The sequence below is a fragment of the Barbus barbus genome, assembly GCF_936440315.1.
Source record: "Barbus barbus genome assembly, chromosome: 29".
In the NCBI taxonomy this organism is placed as follows: domain Eukaryota; kingdom Metazoa; phylum Chordata; class Actinopteri; order Cypriniformes; family Cyprinidae; genus Barbus; species Barbus barbus.
Window position 1 is genome coordinate 19,559,560 of NC_136757.1, and position 24,902 is coordinate 19,584,461.

The 24,902-nt window shown below is 36.3% G+C and overlaps 2 protein-coding genes across 2 annotated transcripts; both read left to right on the forward strand.

Moving 5' to 3' along the window:
- The first annotated feature begins 112 nt into the window (after positions 1-112).
- Positions 113-3,424, forward strand: LOC306849757 (deoxyhypusine hydroxylase-like). Its single transcript, XM_079385048.1, has 5 exons — positions 113-226; positions 716-1,069; positions 1,143-1,219; positions 1,343-1,592; positions 2,051-3,424. The coding sequence occupies exons 2-5, from the start codon at positions 796-798 to the stop codon at positions 2,362-2,364; spliced, it is 915 nt and encodes a 304-aa protein (XP_079241174.1). The 5' UTR covers positions 113-226; positions 716-795; the 3' UTR covers positions 2,365-3,424.
- Positions 3,425-9,264: 5,840 nt separating this feature from the next.
- On the forward strand, positions 9,265-11,047 carry smim24 (small integral membrane protein 24; the record flags this gene model as incomplete). The annotated part of the gene is made up of 3 exons (XM_079383897.1): positions 9,265-9,331; positions 9,483-9,618; positions 10,960-11,047. 3 exons carry the CDS (start codon positions 9,265-9,267, stop codon positions 11,045-11,047), a joined length of 291 nt encoding a protein of 96 aa, XP_079240023.1.
- Between the last annotated feature and the right edge of the window lie 13,855 nt (positions 11,048-24,902).

The following is a 24,902-nucleotide window of genomic DNA, read 5'->3' on the forward strand; positions in this document are numbered from 1 at the left end:
GTGATTTCTGAGAATTACTTAAAACCCCCAAAAAACAATTTATTTTTACAGCGGTTTGTTTACAAGGTGTAGAATGGTTTCACTCCAATCCAGGAGGTGGCGCTGTACAAATACGAACTATTCGAAATCTAGCTATTGGATTACATGAGTGAAACAGTTCCTTCTTGAGTGGACGGCATGGAGAACGCTGTATGAGTGAAAAAAAGCACCAACATCTCCGCTTGTAGTAAGTTCAATATACAGATAATTCAGCGACTGTAATGAATCAGTTTGTGAATTCTGTTAGCGTCATTCTGTGTTAACACTGTAATGTCTGCAGACTGCATAACGCTTAGCGTTACGTTACACAGCTGACAGAGAGAGACTGGCACAGAGATGGCAATGTTCACGGCTGCGTCTCCCAAATGCATCGTAAGCTTAAGTTGATCGTAGCTTGATGGAAGTTGATGGTTTCAATGCGTCTATGATGCACTTAAGCTTATTATGCTTTTGGGAAACGCAGCCCAGGCCCTTTCTTTCATAGTGCAAATATGCCTTATTCAAATAGTTGACAAGCAAACAGTAAGTCCTAAAGATTGGACTTTTTTGGAGCCTATGAAGGCCAAAAAATGCTGTCTAGGTATCAGCTCACAAGGTTTTGAATCATCATATGAGTCATTTCATTACTTAGTTATTATGAAGCACAGGGTCAAACTTCTGTTGTTTTTAAATGTAGGTTTTGTGTATATGCTGCTCTCTGGAGTACTCAGTTTAACCTGTGCATAAAGACATCATCCTGATACTGAAAGCCTCCTCATGGCAAATGGTGCGGATATATCAGCGGTGGGGAGGATTCTTGTCAACCCAAAGCAGGACCTGACAACGCGCTTTAGATCACTTTTTACTCTCCGCAACCTTGGTGGACCAGAGGCCATTACATGGATCAGTGAAGCTTTTGTGGATGAATCTGCACTTCTGAAGCATGAGCTGGCATACTGCCTCGGCCAAATGCAAGACGAGCGGGCCATTCCTATCCTAGAGACGGTCCTGAAAGACACTAATCAAGAGCCGATGGTCAGACATGAAGCAGGTGAGACTTACTCTTCCTCCTTTTGTTTTTACGTATGTCCTATACAGTGTTTTTAGTATATTTTAAATTCCAGGAGAAGCCCTGGGAGCCATTGGAAATCCCAAAGTCTTAGATTTATTGAAGAAATATGCAGAAGATCCAGTAATTGAGGTACAGTCAACGCATATCACCAAACTATTCACCACTCATTGCTACACTAACGCTAGAATGTCCTGCTGTGCCTTTTGATTATGCCCCAAGTTCAGGTCTTACATTAATTCTGTTTTTGTACAGGTGGCAGAAACATGTCAGCTGGCAGTCCAGAGGATGGAGTGGCTCATGAATGGTGGGGTAAAGACAGCAGAGGGGACAGATGAGAACCCCTACTGCTCCGTAGACCCTGCGCCCCCTGCCCCAAGAAAAAGCATCCTGGAACTGAGGGCGCAGCTCTTAGACGAAAGCCTGTCACTGTTTGACCGCTATAGAGCCATGTTTGCACTGAGGAATCTTGGGACTGAAGAGGCTGTTCTGGCTCTTGGAGATGGTGGGAAAGATTTAAATTGAGATCTATCCAAACGCAATACTAGGTCACAAAATAACAATGCATGTATTTGGTCAAAAATATTACAATTTAAATATTACAATTTATATGAACTATTAACTGTTAATATATTTTAAAATGCAATTTATTGCAGAGATGGCAAAGCTGAATTTTCTTAACTAACTTCAGCCTTCAGTGTTACATGATTATTCAGAAACCATTCTAATATGCTGATTTGGTGCTCAAGAAACATTTTTTATTATTATCAGTATTGAAAACAGTTGTGTTGCCTAATATTGTTGTGGAGACATTTTTTCAGGATTTAAAAAAAAAAAAAAAAAAAAAAAAAATTGTAACCTTATAAACTGCCACATTTTGTAACCTTATAAACTGCCACACTTCATCAATTTAATGCCTCCTTGTTAAATACAGATATTATTTTCTTTAAAAAATTATTTTAGGTCTTCAATGCAGCAGTGCCTTGTTCCGCCACGAGATCGGCTATGTCTTGGGTCAGGTCCAACATGAGGCCAGCATCCCTCAGCTGCAGGCAGCTTTGGAGAACACAGATGAAAATGCCATGGTCAGACACGAATGCGCAGAAGCACTGGGCTCCATCGGGAAGGAGGCGTGCTTACAGATCCTGGAGCGCTACAGGAAGGACCAGGAGCGGGTGGTGAAGGAGAGCTGTGACGTGGCACTGGACATGCTGGAGTATGAGAACAGCGCGCAGTTCCAATACGCAGATGGACTGCTTAGACTGCAAAGCGCTTAGTGAAACACATTTCCTAAAACCTGTTAATGTTACACAGCTGATCCATATTTCGAAATTAAGTGAAAGCATTTTGAAGGCTTGAATATTTAATAAACACTGTTTTTGTGGATAAAGCAAAAACAAATTCCTCCCTTGAAAAAACAGGAATACATTTACATAATAAAAGCATTTATTTGACCACATATTATGTCTTAGTCTGCCTTTAAGCTTTAACATTTTACGTCATGAATATTTGTGATGTCGCTAATTAAGTTTCTAATCTTCAGTAAAGTCTGTGACTAATGTTAAATCCTCCACGCATGAGTAGAGGTTATTAGCGGAGCTAAGAGCACCAGTGCTTGCCTGAGATCACAGCATGTTCTGTCTAACTAATCCACACAGCGGTCTATCTCATTCAATAAGATTCATCTTTAAAGAAGCACACATGGAATTAAAATCCAAATGCTCTAATCCTTAAGTGATCATTCCTAGCTAGCATATCAGAAAATTAGCTATCAACAAACAAAAATGAGAAGCATTGCACTCTTGATTACTCTTGTATCTGTTGAATACAATAAATCGGCAACCTTAAAAAACAAATTTGCCCTGTTATGAGTTTAATAGATAAAAGTACACGTGCACTGCTAATTTACTGATGATAGTGTGGATGGAGGGTGACAAACCTGGAGTGTTGTTCTCAGCAAAGGCTCTGAGGATATTTAAGCCTCATTTGATTTTGGGGGGAGGAGAGATGACCACGTACTGAAGAAAAGGCTGGACCAAACCGCATAAAAAGGCTAAAAGTAACACAAAGCAGAGAAACTCTGTAGATGGCTGTCAGGGAGGAACTTGCAAACATGCTACATCCCTTCATGATTGGTATTGTTACAATTAATACCTCCATCACCATTGCATACTGGATCTTCATTTTGACAGAAGCCTTTCACAAGAAGACCGATGATGAAGGCAAAAAAGACAACCCTGCTTAGCCAGCACACCCTTAATATAGTTACGTGTAGAGAAGGTTTGAGTAGAGCTTCTGTTGTGTCTTATATTTTTACTTAATATTATAGAAACTTGAAAAAAAAAAAAAGATCTTGCCATTTGAATCATCTGAATTGAGCAAGTATTCCATGATTCCAGCTTTTCAGGAACTTTTACTTTCAGGTAACATAAAATTTTTATGTGCATATTTTTGTTACCATTTTCATTTTTATTGTTTCCTAAATTATTTTGTGTTTCATGAATGTTTTCTTTTTTGAAAAGACATTAAATCACCTCAGCAGATTTGAAAAACGTGCTGCTGCTCCATGCTACGCTTCAAAAGTTGAAGTCGGTAAGTCTCTTATGGTCATCAAGGCTGCATTTATTAATTAAAAAATTACTTTGTTAAAATTTTTTAAACATTTTTTTTTACAGTTTTTTTCTTGCGATGACAACCTGAATGTTCAGCAGCCAATACTCCAGTCTTTAGTGACCTTTCAGAAATCATTCTAAGATGCTAATGCGGTGCTTAAGTAACATTTATTATCACATTATTTCCCAGATTCTTTGATGAATAGAAAGACTTGTAACAATTTTTCAATGTCACTTTTGACAAATTGAATGCATCCTTGCTGAATATGGGATTTAAAAAAAAACAAAAAACTGAATGGTAGTAAATTCTATGGATTTTTTTTCATTTTAGATAAGTATTCCATTAAGGGGAAACAAATATAGTGTTCTCAAAATCATTGTAAATTCACAACAGTTTTCATTCAGTGGAGTAAGTTCTTGATAACTAGCCCTTTATACCTTTCATAATCTGTGTAACAGGCATGGAGAAATGAGCATTAGAGATAATATAGATCAGATATGACTCATAGGATCAGATCTGTCTGAATCACTGACTCAACCACACAAAAGCTCTTCCTCTGTCAGTCATTCAGTCAGACAGAGACTCGGAGAGAGTTTGTGCAGGATCAGCCTCTAGAAGAACAACACCGCAGCTGAAATTAGACATGCATCCCATATTGATCAGCATAGTGGCAGCCAACACAAGTTTAACCATTGTCTACTGGAACTTTCTTCTGTCTCAGGTTTTCTGCAAGAAGATCAAAGATGCACCACAACCTGAAGAAATTCCAGTCTGAGTGAGTATTAATATTATGGAGTTGTTGGCCTATTACTCTAAGATAATTTGCTGAGTCCTGCAGTCTAAAACAACTGTTTTAGCACCAAGTCTCATTACTGTTGATGTCTTTGATTTTATTGTATTATTTACTTTGACAGTGAGGAATATCATGACTTAATTGAAGGTTGTAAGAAAAGGAATTTGAGTTGGGGGAAAAGAGAAAAAAAAAGTCCTATAAGAGAACAAACACTGTTCCCATCTTCACAAGTCTCAAAAACAGGACATAAAATCGAAAGTGACAGCAAAGACATTTATAATGTACAAAAGATTTCTATTTCATTATTGTTCTTTTAAACCTTCTATTCATCAAACAATCCAGATTATTATCTTTAATCAGCATCATTTTCAAAACTGATTATACAAAATGTTTCTTGAGCATCAAATCAGCATTTTTGAATGATTTCTAAAGGATCACGTGACACTGAAGACAGAATTAATGTCTAAAAAGCTGTATTTTTTTTTTTAACTGTATTCCTGATCAAATAAATGCAGCCTTGGTGAGCATAAGAGACATTAAAATCTACTGTCCAAAGTTTTGAATGTTAAGTTGACAACAATTAAGGCTAAAGCCTTTCATTGACAGAAAGGTGATACTGTTTTACAGGTCTGTACAAATTCTCTTTCTGATCTATCTGATAGTGGACTTGCTGAGCATTTCTTTTGTGTTCAATCAAATAAGTCTAAAGTTGAGCATATTCATTTATTTATCTTTTTGCTCCATCCCCTGCTTTAGCTCAGATGTTGCTTTATCAGTCCATTCTTATACACTGTAAATAAAACCAATTGGAATAATTATGGCACAGTATACATTTTCTTTTAAGTATTAGTATAACCTATTCTTGGTGTATAATATAATTTAAAAACCTTTAAAACCACACCCACTCCCTCTTGAGATTGAACAGCAGCATCTCAAACGGGATTAGGTGGATTACGGTATAGCTAACCCTTGATTAAAAGCTTTCACCTTCATGAAAGTCAGCTGCCATTACCAGCAATGGAATATCAGAGTCAGCGAGATGTCAGACAAAGGATTAAGCCTGGGATTAAGAGAATCATATCAGGTTACTTCGACATACTGAGCACATTCACTGGCCTTTACCACCGAATAATGAACTCTTGATATAGTAGCTCATATAGCTACATTTGAAAACATTACATTTCCTTTTACACACAGGTGGAGGCCTTGGTACTGACTCTGACGATGAAGAGGAAGAAGAAGAACCACCAAAACCAATCTTTGGGAAGGATGGGGACGAGGGAGAGAAAATAAGAACAAAGGAGGAACAGACTGGCATTTGACCCAGAAGTGGACGGATAGAAGTTCTGCCGGGATTTAAATCTTCTGTATTTGATGAATCATGGGGTTAAAAAGGTGTCACTCAATAGATTTATGAACAACCCTCTCTCTCTCTCTTTCTTTCATCCATTAGTCCATATCCACAAGCCCCAAATCTCTCGCTCAATCACTAATTTCCCCCAAAAATCAATCTTTCTTTGTCAGTGCCGCTCATTTCCACTTGTTGTAAATTGTAATTTTGTAAATCCAAAGCTTTTGTGCTCGAAGCCAGTAGGGAAATGTTTTTTATTTGTATTTTTATGTTTTTTCACTATATGCAGCAAAATAGCTAAAAACGTTTTGTGAATATCTATCTGTCTTACTCTTCTACATGTGTCCTATTCCCTCAATAATAAATGAATACAACAGAGCACTGGATTGTGTACATGGCAATTGTTATCTTGTAGCCTACTCTCTGATCTGGATTAGCATGTGCTGGCTCCTGCAGGATGTTCAGCACCGATAGAGGGTGCTGTGTGCTCAACATAGAGGACTTCTGTTCTCCAAAGTCAATGAAAGCACAAATCTTATTTAACTTACACACAATTTGTACATCCTGTATTGTGATCCACAGGACCATGCGTTTGGGCTTGCGGATATGTCCAGTTGTTATATTAAAAAGTTGTTGCTACATCATCTCACCATTACAAATACTTTGGTTGGTGTAATGTAATGAAGACAGGACATTCAGACCAGGACATTCAAGGATTCAGGATATTGGGGGATTTAAGACCACAGTCTGTTTGATTTCACAGAACACTATACGGTATGTTTTAGAAATGAGCATTTCTAATATATCTAATATCATTTCTTGAACTGAGTACTATGACCAAGTTACAATTGTTTTCACTGACGTCATTGGTTACGTTGCCCTTTAAAATACGCCAACAGGTGTTGAGACGCAGACACCTAACAGAAAAAGGCTAAATCCAGGCTCAAGGCCTCTCCTTATGCCACTATGCACATTAGCTTGATTGTCTTCTGCTGTCAAAGTATCAGGTCTGAGGGGAGCCCTGCCACAGAAACAGTCATTCAAAGACTATCATTCTGTGACATACTTTCTTGTGATTCTGTGAATATGCAACAAAAAGGAAGACGACTGATGAGCATTCAGCATCAGAAAGAGAGAGAGGAGGAGGGAGAGACAGAAAGCTAGAAGATGACGGGTGGGAAATGAGGAAAAAAATCTTTGTGGGGTATGTGTACACAACATATTACCTTACTATCTGACCATAAACATAGCTAAATTATACTGACTTGTAGATACATTTTATCTAACCCATACTTCTAATCACTAGTTCAACCTTAATCCTAACCAACCTAAAGTAAGTTTACCATAAATAAATACAATATAAACTGTTACATTTCTAACATTCTATATAATTCTAATGTATTCTTTTGTACACCAAGCTGTATTAGAGCTGAATAAATTACACAATTAAAACTTTGAAAAAGAGCTTTGAAACATTTAGTTGTTGTTCGTTTTGTTTTGTTTGTGATTTTAAAGGTCCTGTCCGTCGCTTGTCTACGTGATAAAGTTTTGTAATTGTGAGTAAACCTGCTGTAACAAGACAAATTTCAGACTTTATCTGACAATAAAGTTATATTGTATAATAAATTAATAAATTACATAAAAAATATTTTAAATTGTAATATTTCACATTACTCTTTTACTGTGTTTTTGATCAAATAAAGGCAGCCCTGATGAACAGAGTGACTTCTTTCAAAAACATTACAATAAAACACTGAATAAATATACAATTTTAAATAATGTTTACTTTTTGTTTTTACCTAGATCAACAGAAAATGAATGAAAACTGACAAGCTGATGTTAAACTGAAACACAGTGAAGCAAACAACCATGCTTATGGATTTAGACAAAAGAAATGAAAGTCTTGATGAGGACTTTTTCAAGGACTACAAACCCACAGAAAATGATCTGCTCACTCCACCCAAGCATATCATTTATCTGCTGTTGGCTGTGAGTGTGACAGGAGTCACCCTTTTCGCAATCATAAGACACCTCATCCAAGATCAAGGCAGGTATGTAAGAAACCTTACAATGTCCACCGTCTCTTTCACCTTAAGCAATTACAAACCCTCTGTACACATTATCTGGCTAGTTGTCTATGAGCTACAAGACACGGGTGTTCAAAATCTCTGGAAACTGAAAAACATTGACTGCTCTGCCAAATGCATAAAGCTGCCAAAGATGGTTTGCTGTTCTCCATGCTTTTGGCCAGCCTTAGAGGGTTTTTTTTTTTTGGCTGGTCAGCTTTAGAGACCAAGCCATTTGAATACAAGCCTAGACTCCATGATTCTAATAGCTGTCAACATCTAAAAAATTGAAAAACCTTTGAAGAAATAACAGCAAAACATCAAGCAATAAATTAATTTAAAAAGACACTAGCACTCTGTTGTCCTGTGAGAACATCAGCTGAGCGCTCTTATTGTGTCTGTAGATTTCCTGTTTGGAGAGCAGCCTGTGGAAGAGCCGGAGAATCTCTGGGAAAGGCGGGATAAGTTTAGGGCAGACTGGATTCCAGAGGTAATGCCTGAGCTGGAGGCCATGGTGAGAGATGAGGATATACAAGAACTCATGGAGGGCACTGAAGACTTGCCAGCCATCTGGGTTATATCGGACAGGTTTCAGCCTCGTGCTCCATCTTCCATTCAAATAGATGTTAACGGCAGCTAGCATGAAATAAATAAAAGACTTTTCTCCTCTGAATGCTAACACTGATATAATTAAATCTTTTTAAAACTAACACCCGGTAATCCATTGTGTCAACTATGTGCACACAGCTTGTTTTTCCTTTTCTTCTAAAAGACCTCATGAAATGAAAATGATTATGAAAATGGAATAGCCTACTTACTTTTCAAAGGTTGGAATGTATCAAATGGAAGATGAATTGAAGACCATTTGCTAGTCAGCAGCATGTGGTCTTAGGGGACAGGAAATGGTCATTCCAGAGAGAATCTGATAGGACAAAAAATTTAATCCATCTAGTGCAAGATGAGTCGTCATTATTTTTCCCCAGAAGAGAAAGACTGTCGTTTTTAATGTGTATATCTGCCCAACGTGAATTTTGTGATTTTTTGACATACTGTTGCACTATATCTACATTTTTTGTGGAATATCAATACTCAACAGACATTTTTTTATAGAAGTTTAAACTGACATGACCTTCTGTTCTGTGCCAGCTTGGACAGTACATCTTTTGTCTTTACAGCATAACAGCATGTAACATTTTCAGTGGGAGGTTATCTAACAATCATGCGCACTTACTCTCTGAGTGACATGCTGTGATCTGTGACCTCTAATGGATTTTGTACTTTGGACACCAAGAATCCTTCACATATTTACAGACGACTGAGGAACGCAGCAGTGCGAGCGGACTGTAAATTCATCATGTTTCATCTACAGAATATCGGTGCCTTCATAATAATTTCTGCCTCCATTTGTCAGGTTCAAGCTGGTGAGTGAAATTAGACATTTCATGTTGTAGTATAATCTTTTCAATGTGTTTTTCTTGACTAAATGTGAACTGATTTCATATATAAAAGTTGCATAGTAAAGCCTTCACAGGGTGTAAAACATTTACCTTTCTGTGATATACTATTACTCAGGTGGTCAACGGGCATCATCAGATACAGCTAAAGTCACATTACAGCCGTGGCTGGTGGGACTGACAGCCGTTGTTGTTTTTCTCTTTATTGTCTTTGTCCTCCTCATCGTGCAAAGACTCTTTTTCAAGAAAGACAAGTGAGTCCTGACCTGAAATGTTTCCGGACAATATATACTGTACATTAGATAAAAAAATCTACATAGATCATAAAATACCTGATTCTTCTTTTTTACATAAATTGACAGTTCATTCAATTTTTTTTGTCTTTTTTAATACTTCTAGTTCAAAATTTAGATTTTGATAATTTGATTAATCATTTAATAATATTATGGTGATGACGAGTTTATTAATCTTTAAAGAATTACTGCCATTTTATGACTGTACACCTCAAGATACTGTCAAGGCCACGTTCAGTCACCTGACATACAAGATCAGCCAAGAGACACCTGAAGACATAATGAACAAAAGCATATCATGTTTAAACATTAATGTAACTCTTTGACAATAAACTTTTATTGTATACAATATATACACTACTGTTAAAAAGTTGGGGTCAGTAAGATTTCTAAGAAAATAATACTAATGATATTTATAATATTAATGTATAATGTTACAAAAGAGTTCTATTTCAAATAAATGCTTTTGAATTTTCTATTCATCAAATAATCTTGAAAACAGTAAATATATTTGTCAACATAGTAATTAATTACATTTTAAAATATATATTAAAATGTAATTTATTACTTTATTACAATATTACTGTTTTTACAGAATAACTTATTTCCAAAAAAAAAAAAACCTCTAGTCAACCCCAAACTTTTAAACAGTAGTGTGTAGAAGATACTTTTCAAAATTGTGATCCTGGAGCACAAAAGCAGTCATAAGTCGCACGGGTATATTTGTAGCAATAGCCAACAATACATTGTATGGGTCTAAATCTATTATTATTATCCATTTTTCTTTTATGCCAAAAATCATTAGGATATTAAGTAAAGATCATGTTCCATGAAGATATTTTGTAAATTTCCTATCGCAAATATATGAAAACTTCATTTTTGTTTAGTAATATGCATTGCTAAGGACTTCATTTGGACAACTTTAAAGGCAATTTTCTCAATATTTAGATTTTCTTTTGCACCCTCAGATTCCAGATGTTCAAGTAGTTGTATCTCAGCCAAATATTGTCCTATCCTAACAAACAAATTCATCAACGGAAAGCTATTTATTCAGCTTTCAGATGATCTATAAATCTAAATTTCAACAAATAGACTGGTTTTGTGGTCCACGGTCACAATTTTTAACTGCTTGCTACTTTGAATACATGATCAATCAATATATAATTAAAATTAAACTTATCAATTCACCCCATCCCATTTCTGAGTTAGTATGAGTTTTATTAATTATTGAACTGTCTAGTCCCAGTGCAATGCGACTCTTTAAACATAAAGCATTTCATCAATGTGTATCTCCCTTTGCAGAGATGAGCTAGAAGAAAGGCATTCATTTTATGAAAACAAAGCAGCTGATCTGGAGGCAAATGAGGAGACCAAGCAGACCACTTTCTAATGAGAAGAACAGATGATCACAGTCCTGCAGCACACACATCTTTCTCTCTCTCTGTATAAATTAAATAAATTATGCCACAACTTTGTGCAGAGTAATTCTTATATAATTACATACTATCGTATGTAATGTATCTTTTGAACTTATTAATTTTGGTCCAAGTTTTGTTATTGTCTTCATAAGTGTTGTTCCTCACATCATCCTCTAGATGGAGCAGCCTTCACCTAGTCCTAGTCACAGCTTTAACCTCAAGTTAAAATGAAAAAAGGTTAAAATGAAGTGGTGCTCTTGTGCTCTCTTTTTTTAATTAATACATTTTTTGGCATATTCTCAATACACGTTTTACTACTTTGCTGTAACTGTAACTTCGGTTACGTTTAAACATACATTAGAGAACATTGGAATAGAAGAGCACACACTCATGCACATAATGCTCTGATTAACTGGCTTTTGACTGGGTTCTGCATGCATATATGCTAAATGGACATGGGTATGAGATCCATTACTCATTTTGACTGGCAGTCTGGACATGTTAAATGCTTCCAGTCAAGTGATGTAACACTGTTTTGCTTTTGAAACCATTTGCTCGTCTCGGGGTGTTATATGATGAAAATATCATTTGCAGAAAAAATGGGCAGGTGTTCAAAAGTGTTAATGATGGAGAACATTATTGTACAGCGTTAAAGTAGACTTTGGTCTGGCATTGCCTAATTGAACAATCTGTGATAGTAAGACTATTGAGCTGTTAGTGTTGATGTAATAACACTCCCTAATGCATGATTTTTATATTGATATGGTGCCTCCTTTCATGCTTGTGATTACATAAAGGCTAATCTTTGAGTTAAAGGGGAATGCTCTTAATGTGAATTTGAGAACTGCTGATATTTCATAATATTTTAATTAACATTTAACTGTGAGTAGACAGCTGATACTGTTGCCCTGGCTGTGCTTCTCAAGGTTTCCCATACATGGGAAACAGTTTAGCTGAAACAGTGCTGATGAGTGACAGTAACTAAGCCTATAGTCAGCAGCAATAAGTGAAGCATGAAACCAGAGAGAGAGAGAGAGAGAGAGAGACTTCATTTCTCATTCACCACTGGTGCCTTGAAATTTTTATTTGGTTGTTTTTAATCTTGTTCCTGAGCCACGTCATCTTTGCTCCATGCATCACTTGGGAGCTGGTGACAGATGGATTATTAGTTCTCTTCTAACGTTCATTACTGTGAAGTTAAACGACAAAACCTCAGATAAAAATAGAGATCCTGATAAAACAACCATCAGTGAATCAGCTGAGCTCTGCAGATCTGATTTCAATCTGTTTCTTTTTCTTCAATCAATAAATCTAATTAAATAAATGCTATCGCTCAAAGGTTTTTGGGCTGGTAAGATTTTTTATGTCTCTTATGTTCACCAAGGCTGCATTTATTTGATTCAAAATACAGTAAAACAGTTATTTAAAATATATTTTTTATTTTTTGTTTTAATGTCATTTATTACTGTGATGGCAAAGATGAATTTTCAGCAGCCACTAGTCCAGTCTTCAGTGTCACATGATCCTTCAGAAGTTATATGCTGATTTGGTGCTTAAGAAACCTTTCTTCTGATCAATTCATATTTTTGTATAAACTGATCATTTTCAGGACTCTTTGATGAATAGAGATCAGAAAGAACAGTATTTAGTAGAATTGTTTGTAACATTGTAAAAGTCTTTGCTGACAGTTTTTATCAAATTAATGCATCCTTGTTAAATAAAACTTAATTTATGTTTTTTCTTTGTTTTGTTTTGTTTTATTTTAGTTCATAATAGAAAAAAAATTACCATTTAAAAAATAATACCGGTAATAAAATATGCATTAAAAATACTGTGTTAACTAAGGTTCAGCTAAATGCCCCCCCTACATAATTTTACTTAAAATTAAATAATTAAATAATAATTAAATAATTTTACTTAAAATTATGTCAAATTAAAAAGTAATGTGCAAGTATATGTACATCAATAAGATTGGAGTATTTGCAATGGAATTAGGCTATGCAAATGCATAAAGTTGCTCACACAGCAGAGCATGGTGCAGGTTTCATTGAATAAAAGCCATTTGCCAAATCCATAAATGTAAAATGTAATAATAATAAAAAAACAACAACACACTTATGCCTGTGAGAACGCCGCTCTCACTCCCAGAAGTCTCTGTATAGCACAGTGACCTGATTGTGATCGTATTACAGAGAGGGGAGTCCTCGGGGAGTTGCAGTCCTTTGTTAAGACATCTGGAGCCCATTACTGCCGCATGCTTTTACAAGGTCTTCACATCACGTACTGTAAATCGAGATATTAAATTCATAAGCACAGCTACAGAAAAACAGAGGAAAGAGAAATCACTTTGAACCTACAAGTCTAAATAGATATAATCAAAACAACCACAATTCAAACTTCTGCAGCTCTCTGTGTGCAGAACAAAGAACAGACCACCCTCAGTCTGTACACGTATTATGTATTTTATATATATATATATATATATATATATATAATTTAAATCATACAAACTTTGCTGTTTGAGCCCTACATAAAACTCGGTGATAAAACTGGCTGAATATTGATCAAAATTTTAACATGATGAGATTAACTAATTAAATGTTATCTGAGATGTTTTATTTGAATAGTATTTAAAAGCAATATTCTATAATTGAAAAGGACTTAATGAGTATGTGGAGCAATCTTGGAGTGATGCTTACCAGGATATAGATACAGTAGAACAACATAAACGGATAAAGACAGTAGATAACCATATTAAAAGAAAACATTTTAGAAAATCATTTAGCCAAAAAAGATCTGTTTTGTCTGTAATTATAACCCATATACATATAACCTTCTTTTCAAGTGGGCTTATAAAGAATGGTGGCAATAACCCATACTTTTCCTAATAAGCCCACCAAGCTAAAAACCCACTGAACCTGATATAAAACGGTATTAACTGAATTCATGGTGCTCAGAAGACATCCTTTCATGAACTTCAACCATTTACATCCTTTTCACTGTAGGGACAAATCTGGTCAAAGTAATTAAGTTCATAAACAAACGAATGAATGAATACAGGGACTATGGACTAGACTGGGCCTAAAAAGTCTCACAAGATAGTAACATTGACAAAAAATATTAAGCAGAAAAAATGTGAGACAGATTGAAAGTGAAAGTCCTGGCAGATGCTCAAACAGAGAAAAGAGAATTACAGAGAGGTTTAGACTTCCTTAAGGTAAGATATATGTACAGTTACAGTGACTATGATAAGATTAAACATCCAGATAAACCAATTTACATTGACTGGTTATGTTTGGCTGTTGTTGTTAAATGGTGGAAAATGTCAAAATATAAAAACTCTTTTAAGTCCACTCTGGATTAGCCTCGATCCCTTGAGTTAAAATAAAATATTGAAATAAAATAAAATTTAAAAGCATGGGTGCATCTTTAAGAATTTCCCCCAACTTATCTTTTTTTTTTTTTTCTGATGACATATGATTATGGGCAAAAATGAATTACTCTGTGATACCTATTAACATGTTTACAATAATATCATGTATGCAGAACAGGACAATTGTTTACCCCGGCCTATACACCATCATGTTTAGGCTACATTCATGACCTTGACTTCCCATATGTTTAGAGGCTCTGTGTTGGTTAGTATAGCAGTGCTGGTGTCCTCATCATTCAGCCAACATTAGCTCAGCCTGTAATTAAAATGCTCCTTCAGAGACTCGTGAATCGAGCTGGGTTTCCTCTTGCCTGCGAGCAGCAGTTCAGGCAGCTCCTGAGGCAAAGCTGTTTTCTTTGGAGTGGAGAACTGTAGTTTCAGACCGAGCTGGGGAAGTCTGGTCCAGGCTTTGAGGAGCTGGGCTGTTAGCGGCTCACTCTATGACTAAAGGTCACAAAAAAATAGTCACACCGGGCATCACATCAAGGCTCATTTGCTCGCTGCCTGTTGAATCCCTTTAAATAACTGGAAACCTTTCCATAAGAGCGAAATTACAGGTGTGTTTACATCTGTATTGGAATACGTGTTAAATCATGAGGACGATTCATTTCTGTGATCCCTTTTGAAGCTTTACGTTTGTAGTACCTGTTACATCATTACGCCAATAGGTGCCAATAAGTGAATCACAGATTCATTCACTCAACCGACTCACTGATTCATTCAGGAACTAAACAAGTGACCGACTGTGTCTGGAAGAATACTTCAAGAGCAATATCTGATGCACACAGAGGATTTGTCAGTGTAGTGAAGGGCGGGTAGGTCACATGACAATTGCAGCATTACACACATAATGCGTCTGGTTTATCTTTATTTGTACTATATACTGTATTCATAATTTACAGAATGCAGTTTTAACAGTTTCATTCACTCAGTTGAATCATTTAAAAAAGCAGATTCATTAAGTCTTGCTTTGCCTTGTTTAAAAAATGTTCTTTGGCAAGCAAAAATAGACAAAGTTACCTTCTAAAATATAAGCAACAGTATTGAGCTCTTGTTTATTCAACTGTAATATAAAAGCCCATACTGTATATATCACTTAATATAGCAAGGTGTATATACAGTAATAAAATATGGTGGGTTTTTTTGTAATTAAAACTAGGATGTAATTTGGGCTAATGACATTTTCATCCCTTGAATCAATTTTAGAACAAAATCATACAGGCTTGTCATTACTTTGGTGTCCAAAAGCTAATGTTTCATGGAAATAGTGAAACTGAACAGGTACCTCTGGTTAGTGTCTGTTATGGAATTTGACTCCCATTCTGCAGTGAGCTCATGAGGGGCTCCTGGCGTGGTTCACGTGAAGCTTTCAACAAGTGCTATTGCACTCGTTCACCCCCTTCATATGTTTAAAGAAAAAGGACCTTGTGCTGGCTTGTGCTATTTTGAACCATTAAAATGAAATAAAACTTGACTTCCTTTCCAGAGCTGAAATTATACTTTTCCAAAAGCGGCTCCAGCAGTCTTGTATCTGGGGTAATGGCTTGAGGGATGATTAGAGTCAGGTGTGTTACGCTCCTCAGCCAAGTTGAACCGAAAACAAACCTCTAACCACAAGTTTTCAGTTCGCTCTTTCATTCTCTTTCTTCCATTTCTCCTGTCCTATGCAGCTCAGGCTCACAGAATTAAAACTGTCATTTAAAATGTATGGGGATCCAAAATTTGTTCTGCATAGAAATGAGTCATTCTCTTCCAACATAACCACTATCGAGTGCCGATTACAATGACAAAATCTATTATCTAAGATTTAGCATGAAAAATACAGTTAATGTCAGCTAAATACACCGGTATGTTTGACTCGAAGTCAACTTTAAACTCAGTTCATTTGCTTTAAAACACTTCTGGCTTTATGAAATTGGATGCATGTGCCAATACCAAAATATCAATACCCAAAACGTTTCTTTTGCCACAAGACTCTTTTAATGCATCATTATAATAAGAAATACTAGCCTATATCATGACATGTCCAGCAACATCTTTTCTTTCTCTGGCTCTGTAATAGTTATGGTGAAAGAGCTTAGTCGTGACGTATTGTCAAGTATGGTGACCCATACTCGAAATTGGTGCTCTGCGTTTAACCCATCCAAGTGCACACACACAGCAGTGAGTAGTGAACAAATGACACACACACACACACACACACACACACACACACACACACACACACACACACACACAGTGAACACAGACACACACAGTGAACACACACCCACACACACACACACACACAGTGAACACACACCCGGAGCAGTGGGCAGCCATGCTGCGGCGCCCGGGGAGCAGTTGGGGGTTCGGTGCCTTGCTCAAGGGCACCTCAGTCGTGGTATTGAGGGTGGAGAGAGCACTGTACATTCACTCCCCCCACCTACAATCTCTGCCGGCCGGGGACTCGAACCCACAACCTTTCGATTACGAGTCCGACTCTCTAACCATTAGGCCACGACTTCCCCCTTGGGCTGGGCTGGGCTGGGCTGAGCTAAAATTAGCTGATATACATCCAACACACACAAAACAATGATATTACACCTCCAAAATACACACGTCTGATCATCAAGATCATTCCACAGAAACATTCAAGACTGCCAAGTAACTTTAGCGTCTAATTGGTTGGAAAAGAAATACACAAAGTCACCTCATTTCTGAGTTGTAGCATAGCTTTGTTTATTTTTTTATTTCATTTTCATTTTATTTATTTTTTTTGCATAGGGAAACATACTTCCAGTACTGTATTCATGAGCGATTTTTTTTATTTAGCGAACAGCGATGGCTGAATACAATGTTATAATGAAATATTGTTAAAGCTGTAATTTCCCCCTCACACCAGTTCAAAAACACATGGCAAATTTAGTTTGTTGTGCATGAGAAAAACTATTTTTTCCCATCCGTTTCAAAACTGACATACCGACTTTTGCTGATAGATTACAATTTTGCGAGGTTCTTTGAGAAACAGAGACAAATAATGAAAATCTGATGCTTTCCAAAAGAACATGGATGCATGTCATCATGCCAGTTGTGTATGTGTCTGAACTAAACGTCCACATGCCCCTTCCTGGTGTGAAGTGTGTTTATCTGTGCAGCAAGCAAGCGTTTAATGAGTAACTACTATGGTAATATTTGTAAAGAATAATGTGATTAAAAAAAAAAAAAGAGGAAGGAAAAACCAACAAAAACCTTGAAATTTAACACTGCATTAGAATGCTCTCTGAAAAACATTTCAACCTTCGTCCTTTCAACTCAAAGCGTCCAAAAATAGAGAAAACGGCATGCTTAAAAACAAACGAAACAACAACGATAGAAATATTCATAGAAACTAAACCTTAATTTGGAATAAAAACAAACAGAATAAAACAAAACAATTGTTCTAATGGAAGAGAGGGCACCCTGGAACATTGATGCGTGACTGTTTTGGGGGTCTCAAACATTCAAGAGCAGGCGGTGTGTCAGGGTGTTTTTGGCAATTCATTTGTGTGAAAGACTTATCAAAATATTGCATAAATCGCAAAGCCCACGAATGGCTTTTCTCCCGTTTGAACAGAGACGTTTTCTTCACCCCGTTTGAGCTATTTTAACCTTAGGGCCAGATTTGGAAAAGCCCTTAGCGCATGCTATAGCATTGTCAGACTGTACTTAACCTCAATGCCAATATGTTGCGGCACTCAGAGGTTGTGATTTATTAGAGGCTTTGGTAAATCTGGCCCCTTGGTCGAATAATAACATACAAAAAGCGTTTGATAAACAAAGGCTGTATCTAATCCAGACCGACACTGCAGAGATGATGTCAGCGGGACGGTGAAAACCTACGTAACAGCTCACGGGTTACAAAGAACACATGGGTGAGGAAATGAAACCAAAGCAAAGCGGTAAAATGACAGGCACTGCATGTTAAAACTGTATTTTAACCGTTTGGTATATCTTTGAATTGCTGGTTTGCTAAGAGTGAAGGAGGGAGCGTAAAACTAAAGTTCAGATTAAAACCATCCATCACCCCCACAGCTCAATCAGCAACATGATATCTGAAACGATGTTCGAGAAGTTTGAATGACGTACTTTAAACTTCACCTATGCACAAATGTACTCTGAGGAGCATATTGTTTCAGGCCTGGGCTAAGAATTGTATAATGCTGCATTCACACCATGTCAGGATTACTGTTCAAATGTTTGGGCTCTGTAAGATTGTTTTTAAGGAAGTCTCTTAAAATTGCATTTAGCTTATCAAAAATACAGTAAAAACTGTAATATTGTGAAATAATACTACAATTCAAAACAGCTTTTCAATTTGAAGACATTTTAAAATGTTAATTTATGTAATGGCAATTTTTGTATTTCAGGATTCTTTGATGATCATAAAGTTCAAAAGAAAAATCTTTTGTGACATTATAAATGTCATTATAACTGTCACTTTTGATCAATTTAATGCATCACTAAAAAAATACTTTGGGTTAAATATGGACTAATCCAATTTATAAATAAATTATAGATAACCTATATTTTATTCCAGGTTCATTTTCCTTGTTTCTATATTTAGCAAGAGCATGAAAACGTGATTTGATGTAGTGATGAGGTATTCTGTGAATGTCTTCATGTTAATTCTGACCAGAAGTAAACGCAGCATTAAACTAACAGTCTTTTTCACTATATTTGAGTATTATAATGGTAGCTTTAGCCCAGTTTAGACGGCTTTGCACACAATGAAACAGTCCTTAATATTAGAAAGAACTTTCTGCACAAAGATTTCAGTAAAGCCTGGATTAGTTGCATAGATGCTGTTCATATTTTTACACAAGTACAATTTCCAGATCTTTAGTGTATTACCACAAGTTTGATTTCAAAGCGAGCAGCTAGATTGAGCTGTTATTACGGGTTCCAGACCAGTGCAGAACTGCACATCATCTAGTTCAGATTCACCAGTTGCTGCCAGTATCAAGCATGTCACGTGTCAATTCATCAGCTGATAAAAACTACGACATACATTCTGCCGAGTGTCACAACACTGAAACTGGAAGGAAGGAAAGAGTAGAAACTGTATTCCAGTGCCTCAGCCCTGAAGAGGTTGTACAGCCCTTACTGAGAGGAGACAAAACAAAGATCTGACCACATGTTCACATTTCTATCTACCTCGCAAAGTTCATGGTATTGCAAGGTTTACATTACACAAACCGCAAAAGGAAACGGTACAAGTGAAACACTCATGCATGTCTAATTCTCTCATGTATGCCTGAGTAGGGTCTCCTCACATCCTGTTTATGTCAGTGGGCGAACAGGGAAATTGGACTCGGGAAATTTACATTCTATTCAGCATAATTACATGTGTCAATGACTACTTAAAGTGCCTGGATCTCAGAATTAAACAATCTTTTCAGTGATGCACATTCCGCCAATTCTGGTAAATACAGGCATGAGTAGGCTGATCTTACAAAACCAGATCACGCACCATAAACCCACATCCAACAGCTCCAGGCTGAATCCAGGAAGGCACTCAGAAGAGTGAGGTCTAAAGTCCTGCTAGTCAAGTTAATCTGTACACACACGTGCCATAAAACTATCATCGGGCTGAGGTAAGCCATGCCACTGATTGTCCAGAGGCGGTTTAAGAAAATTCATTGCAAAAAAATCATTCTTTAATCTGTACTTTTATATTTTTCACAAGTAAAAAGACAAACATCCCTAATTTTTTTTATTATATGTATTGTACACAACTGTTCAAAAGCTTGGGGTTGGGAAGATTTTTTTAAAATGTTCACCAAGGTTGATTATTTGATTAAAATACAGTAATATTGTGAAATATTATTACAATTTAAAAGAACTGCTTTCTCTTTGAATATACTTTAAAATGTAATATATTCCTGTGATGGCAAAGCATGATTCAGAAATCATTCTAATATTCTGATTTGCAGGTCAAGAAATATTTCTTATCATCATCAATGTTTGTAATACTTTTGAAACTGATACCTTCTCATTATTTGTGCCAGAAAGTTCAAAAGAAAAGCAAAAAACTTCATAATATTATAAATGTCGTCACTGGCACTATTGATCGACGTAATGTGTCCTCTCTGAATAAAAGTATTATCTGTAAAAAAAACAACCTCTTACTGATCCCAAACTTTTAAACAGTAAAATATTTATTTATTATTTGGTAAAAAAAAAAAAATGTTCAAGGATGTTTAGATTTCTACTGGAAAAAGACAAAGTACTGATTTAGAAAATGATTATTGCACTGTGACTGTACGTGTTTCTACTCTGCGGTTTGCAGTGTACAGGAACCTGGCATGATTTCAACATCTTAAAAGGGTACATTTATCACATAAATGACAACAGGAAAATGAAAGGGTGCCATTCAAGCAGCTTCATCTCTCTATCTTTCTTTCATTCTCATCATTAGTCTCTATTCATCATGATCATCAAGGCAGAGAAATATCCACAGAGAAGCAAACCTTAAAAAGAAGTATTATTATTTGACAAAGTTTCAATATCAGATTATCTAGTGCAATCTTCCAAGTAGAAGTACAAGTAAAAAATGTGTTTAAAAAACTTGAAGCTAGCATGACAAAAGAGAAAAAATAAGTGCAGGTTTCAAATAAGTCTTGGAGATAGCAAAAAAAAAAAAAAGGTCAATGGAATCTGCGTAAACCTCTAAAGCTCGGTGAAGCTGTTGGCTCCGTTTAAAATGACAACAAGTGATGCTGAATTTACTGGAGTCCATAATTTGTGATCAAAATAACACGTGATAACTGTATGAAAGGTATGTGCTAATGGTGCTGACATTTTCTTCTCAACAGCAGATCCTTTAGAAGGAGCTTTCAAATTTTTTTGTGGCTTGACCACAAGCTTATGACTACTAAATCCAAACATACAAAAAAAAAAAAAAAAAAAAAAACAATTTATCATACAAAAAGACATTTTATATACTTTTGTCTTTTTCCTCATTCTACTTGATATATCGTAAGCATTTATACACAAGATAACTGTTCAAAATTTAACATTTCAACAATACGCATAAAAATGATACTAATCACCGCTCTATATAAAATATTAGTCAAGGGTTTCGACAGTATCAATCAAACAGTAAGATAATGTTTCTTTTTACATGCATCAGCTCAAATGCATTAATCACGTCATTGCAAGTTCAATCATCACCTGTAGCCACTTTAAAAAGCACACATTGGGGCAACAACCCGCTCTTAAAGTGTTTCGATTTCTCAGCCGCGTGTAGCCAATTTTATCATATACAAAAAGCAAACAAAGACGACGACGGCATGCTCACAGAGCTCCCCACGGAGCTGTTGCGCTGGCGAAACTACAATCAGACCCCTGTTCTACTGAGCCCACCGTTGCACCTTGGCCAGAGAGGGTTGACAGCTTTAGAAAGATGAAAATGGAGCAGTGCAAATCTTCACAGGACAGGCGGCAGGTCATGCGAGTCTGATTCGTCAGAGCTTCAGGTCATTTGCAACTGTGAGGTTTGCCATTCCCGCTTCAGAATAATCCAACTGGGCCCCGCACTCCGAGGCAGACCCCCGTCCCGTCGCCTGTCCTGTTAAACACAAGGAAAATTGCTTGCTGAATGATGCTAGCACTTCTGGAAAGGGTTTGGATCATGGTACACATGGAATGCCGTTTTGATATAGCACTCCGATTCGGCCAGGGTAGACAATGGTGGGCTCACAAATCCTCCACGACCCAGATCTTGCCATGGGCATCATGTAAACAAAATCTCTTGTTCTTTCTCAATCGACTTAAACTTTTAAATAGCTACCAGCAAATTGTATTAGCTACCAGCATTGCAATATCCATAGCAGAAACAATACTGTACACTGCATCACAAACTACAACATGGCCTCTCCTGACCCAGCTCCAGAAATACACAAAATCTTCTCCTCTGCAATATACTCCCCTGACACTACACGCTACGAATGATAAATTATCTCCTACCATCTAATTTTCTGAAAAGAAGAAGAGGAAGAAGAAGCATCCTGGTGTATTAATTCATTTTCTAAGAAGACACAAAGTCAGCAGTTCAATGGTTTCTTGCTGTTCTTGTGTCTGTACATTGAATTGGACAAATACATTTCAGCTACTCTCTATGAACGGATTCTACAGTTAATAAACGGACATATACAAGGGACTTGATTAGTAAAACAACTTATTAAAGTAATTAACTAATTAAAGTAATCATTTATGGTCACACATCACAACATATTCTATTGCAGCCAGTGTTATGAGCCCTCACAAAGGGGTTAAAGGGACGGTTCACATTTTGTTAGTATTTATTCACCCTCATGTTGTTCCAAACTTGTATGACTTCCCATCTTTTTTTTTTTTTGTAGAGGTGATATTTCTGAAATTATTCAACTGTCTGTTTTTGTCAATACAACACTGGACTCTACTGACTTTCATTGTCACTATTCATCTTTTGTCATACACGTTTGGAAAAACATGAGGGAGAATAAATAATGACTACACTGAAAAAAAGAATTATAAAGAAATAACACATTGAATTAAATGTTAAATTTTTTAAGTAGAAAGACTGAAATTGATTTTTCTTGTACAACATACTCCAATAATCGGATTTATTTTACAACTAAAAATATGTTGTTTTTTTTTTACAGTGTACATTTAAATTTTTAGGTGAACCATCCCTTTAACAAATGCCTAGGTTTTCTGAAATAATGAAATGTAAATTTGACCCTTTGATAAAAAGCAAAATGTAAAGACGATATAAAGTCTTGCTGATTGCAAAATCATTTGCTAAGTGCTCAGTTGTGGAATTTAAACTTGACCAAAACTAGTTCATGTGTTTATAGAGGATGGCCATCTAATTTTCATTATGTCCATCTATGGCCACTCCTCTTCACATCCATAATGGGTACAAACTCATTTAAATACATGAAAACATACAATCTAAACAATTTAAGAGAAGCCTTACATGACAACGGAATCAAAACGTCAGCTCAGAGCTGATATGAAGAGAGCTGGTACTGCATCTTTCACAGACTGTTACCTTCTCAATACATGAACGGAGGAAGGAAATAAAACGGTAAGAAAACAACGCAGGGAAGATTTCATGCCAACTACAGTGCTTTTAAAAGAGGAAGAGGGTCAAAAAAAGCCTCTCTCACCCATCCAAAACTACAGCTATCAGGTAACCTGTTAGTCTTATTCTGATAATGACAGGCAATCAAACATGCAGCATTATTTTCCTTTGTGACACTGGTTACATCCAAAAAAAAAAAGAAAAAAATTAATCGACTTCTTTAAAATTACGCATTATCGTTCTTAACTAAAGGCAAGGCACATAATATGTTTTATAAAATATCGTGCAAAGTAGAAGAGGGATTGTTGGATAAAAGTCAAACCAATGTAGTACAAAGGTAAAATCCATCTGTGTCATTGGCTCTTTGCTCAAAGGGGGTTGTTAAGGAGAAGTCGGGGAGCATTTTGCTTCAGAGCTAATACTAAGATTATCTGCCATGCGCCCATGTCAGCAATACGGTGGTTGTTTGAGCTTAATTCTCATGATTTTTCTTTTGAAAGCACCATGCACAGTTATATATAATTCATATATAGAGATTTCCATATAATTTTCATATCAGCACCATTAAAACAAGTCATGTCGTATGTATTCTGGGCCTTATTATGGTCAACTTAATAGAATGTGTATGCAAAGCCATTATAAAAGGTTAGCGAAAGAAACCAGAGAGTGTGAATATTACATTATATCGTTGTGTGTGTGTGTTTTTGTGAGGGTACCTAGTAAAGCTCTGATATGTGTTGATTTTGTCATGTTCTGATTATAAGGGTGTGTATGCGTGTGTTTGTTGTTCAGCTGTCTGCGTTTCCTGTGGCTAAGCGTTAGCCCATGCAGCTGATGAGGGGCTTGCGAGGCCATTTAAAATATCTCTCTGGGCATAAAAACAACCCCTCAAACTCCTACAACAACAACAACCCACGGTAGATGAAGCAAAATATCCAAGTCTTAAAAAAAAAAAAGAAGAAATCAAATGAAAATCTTGCAATGTCTCAGGCACTTTTCATGGCTTCGTGATTTGGGTTCGGTAGCATTGTAGATTAAGCCCTGATGTTATTTCATTAGTACAAATCAACATCTCAGAGTGCAGAATAACCCATTTCTGAGGCAACCAAGCAGAGACATGCTGGTCGTAGGCATCCACCTCCCAATGAACTCTGGGATGGGCAGCATAGCCGCTGACTTCCTTTTTTTTTTTTTTTTTATGTATTGGGCATTACAGCCCATCTCACGTCAAACATCCAAATCTTTGACATTCCTACGGATTAAAGCGTTTAATCTGCTTCAAAATAAAAACAATCAGTTTCTT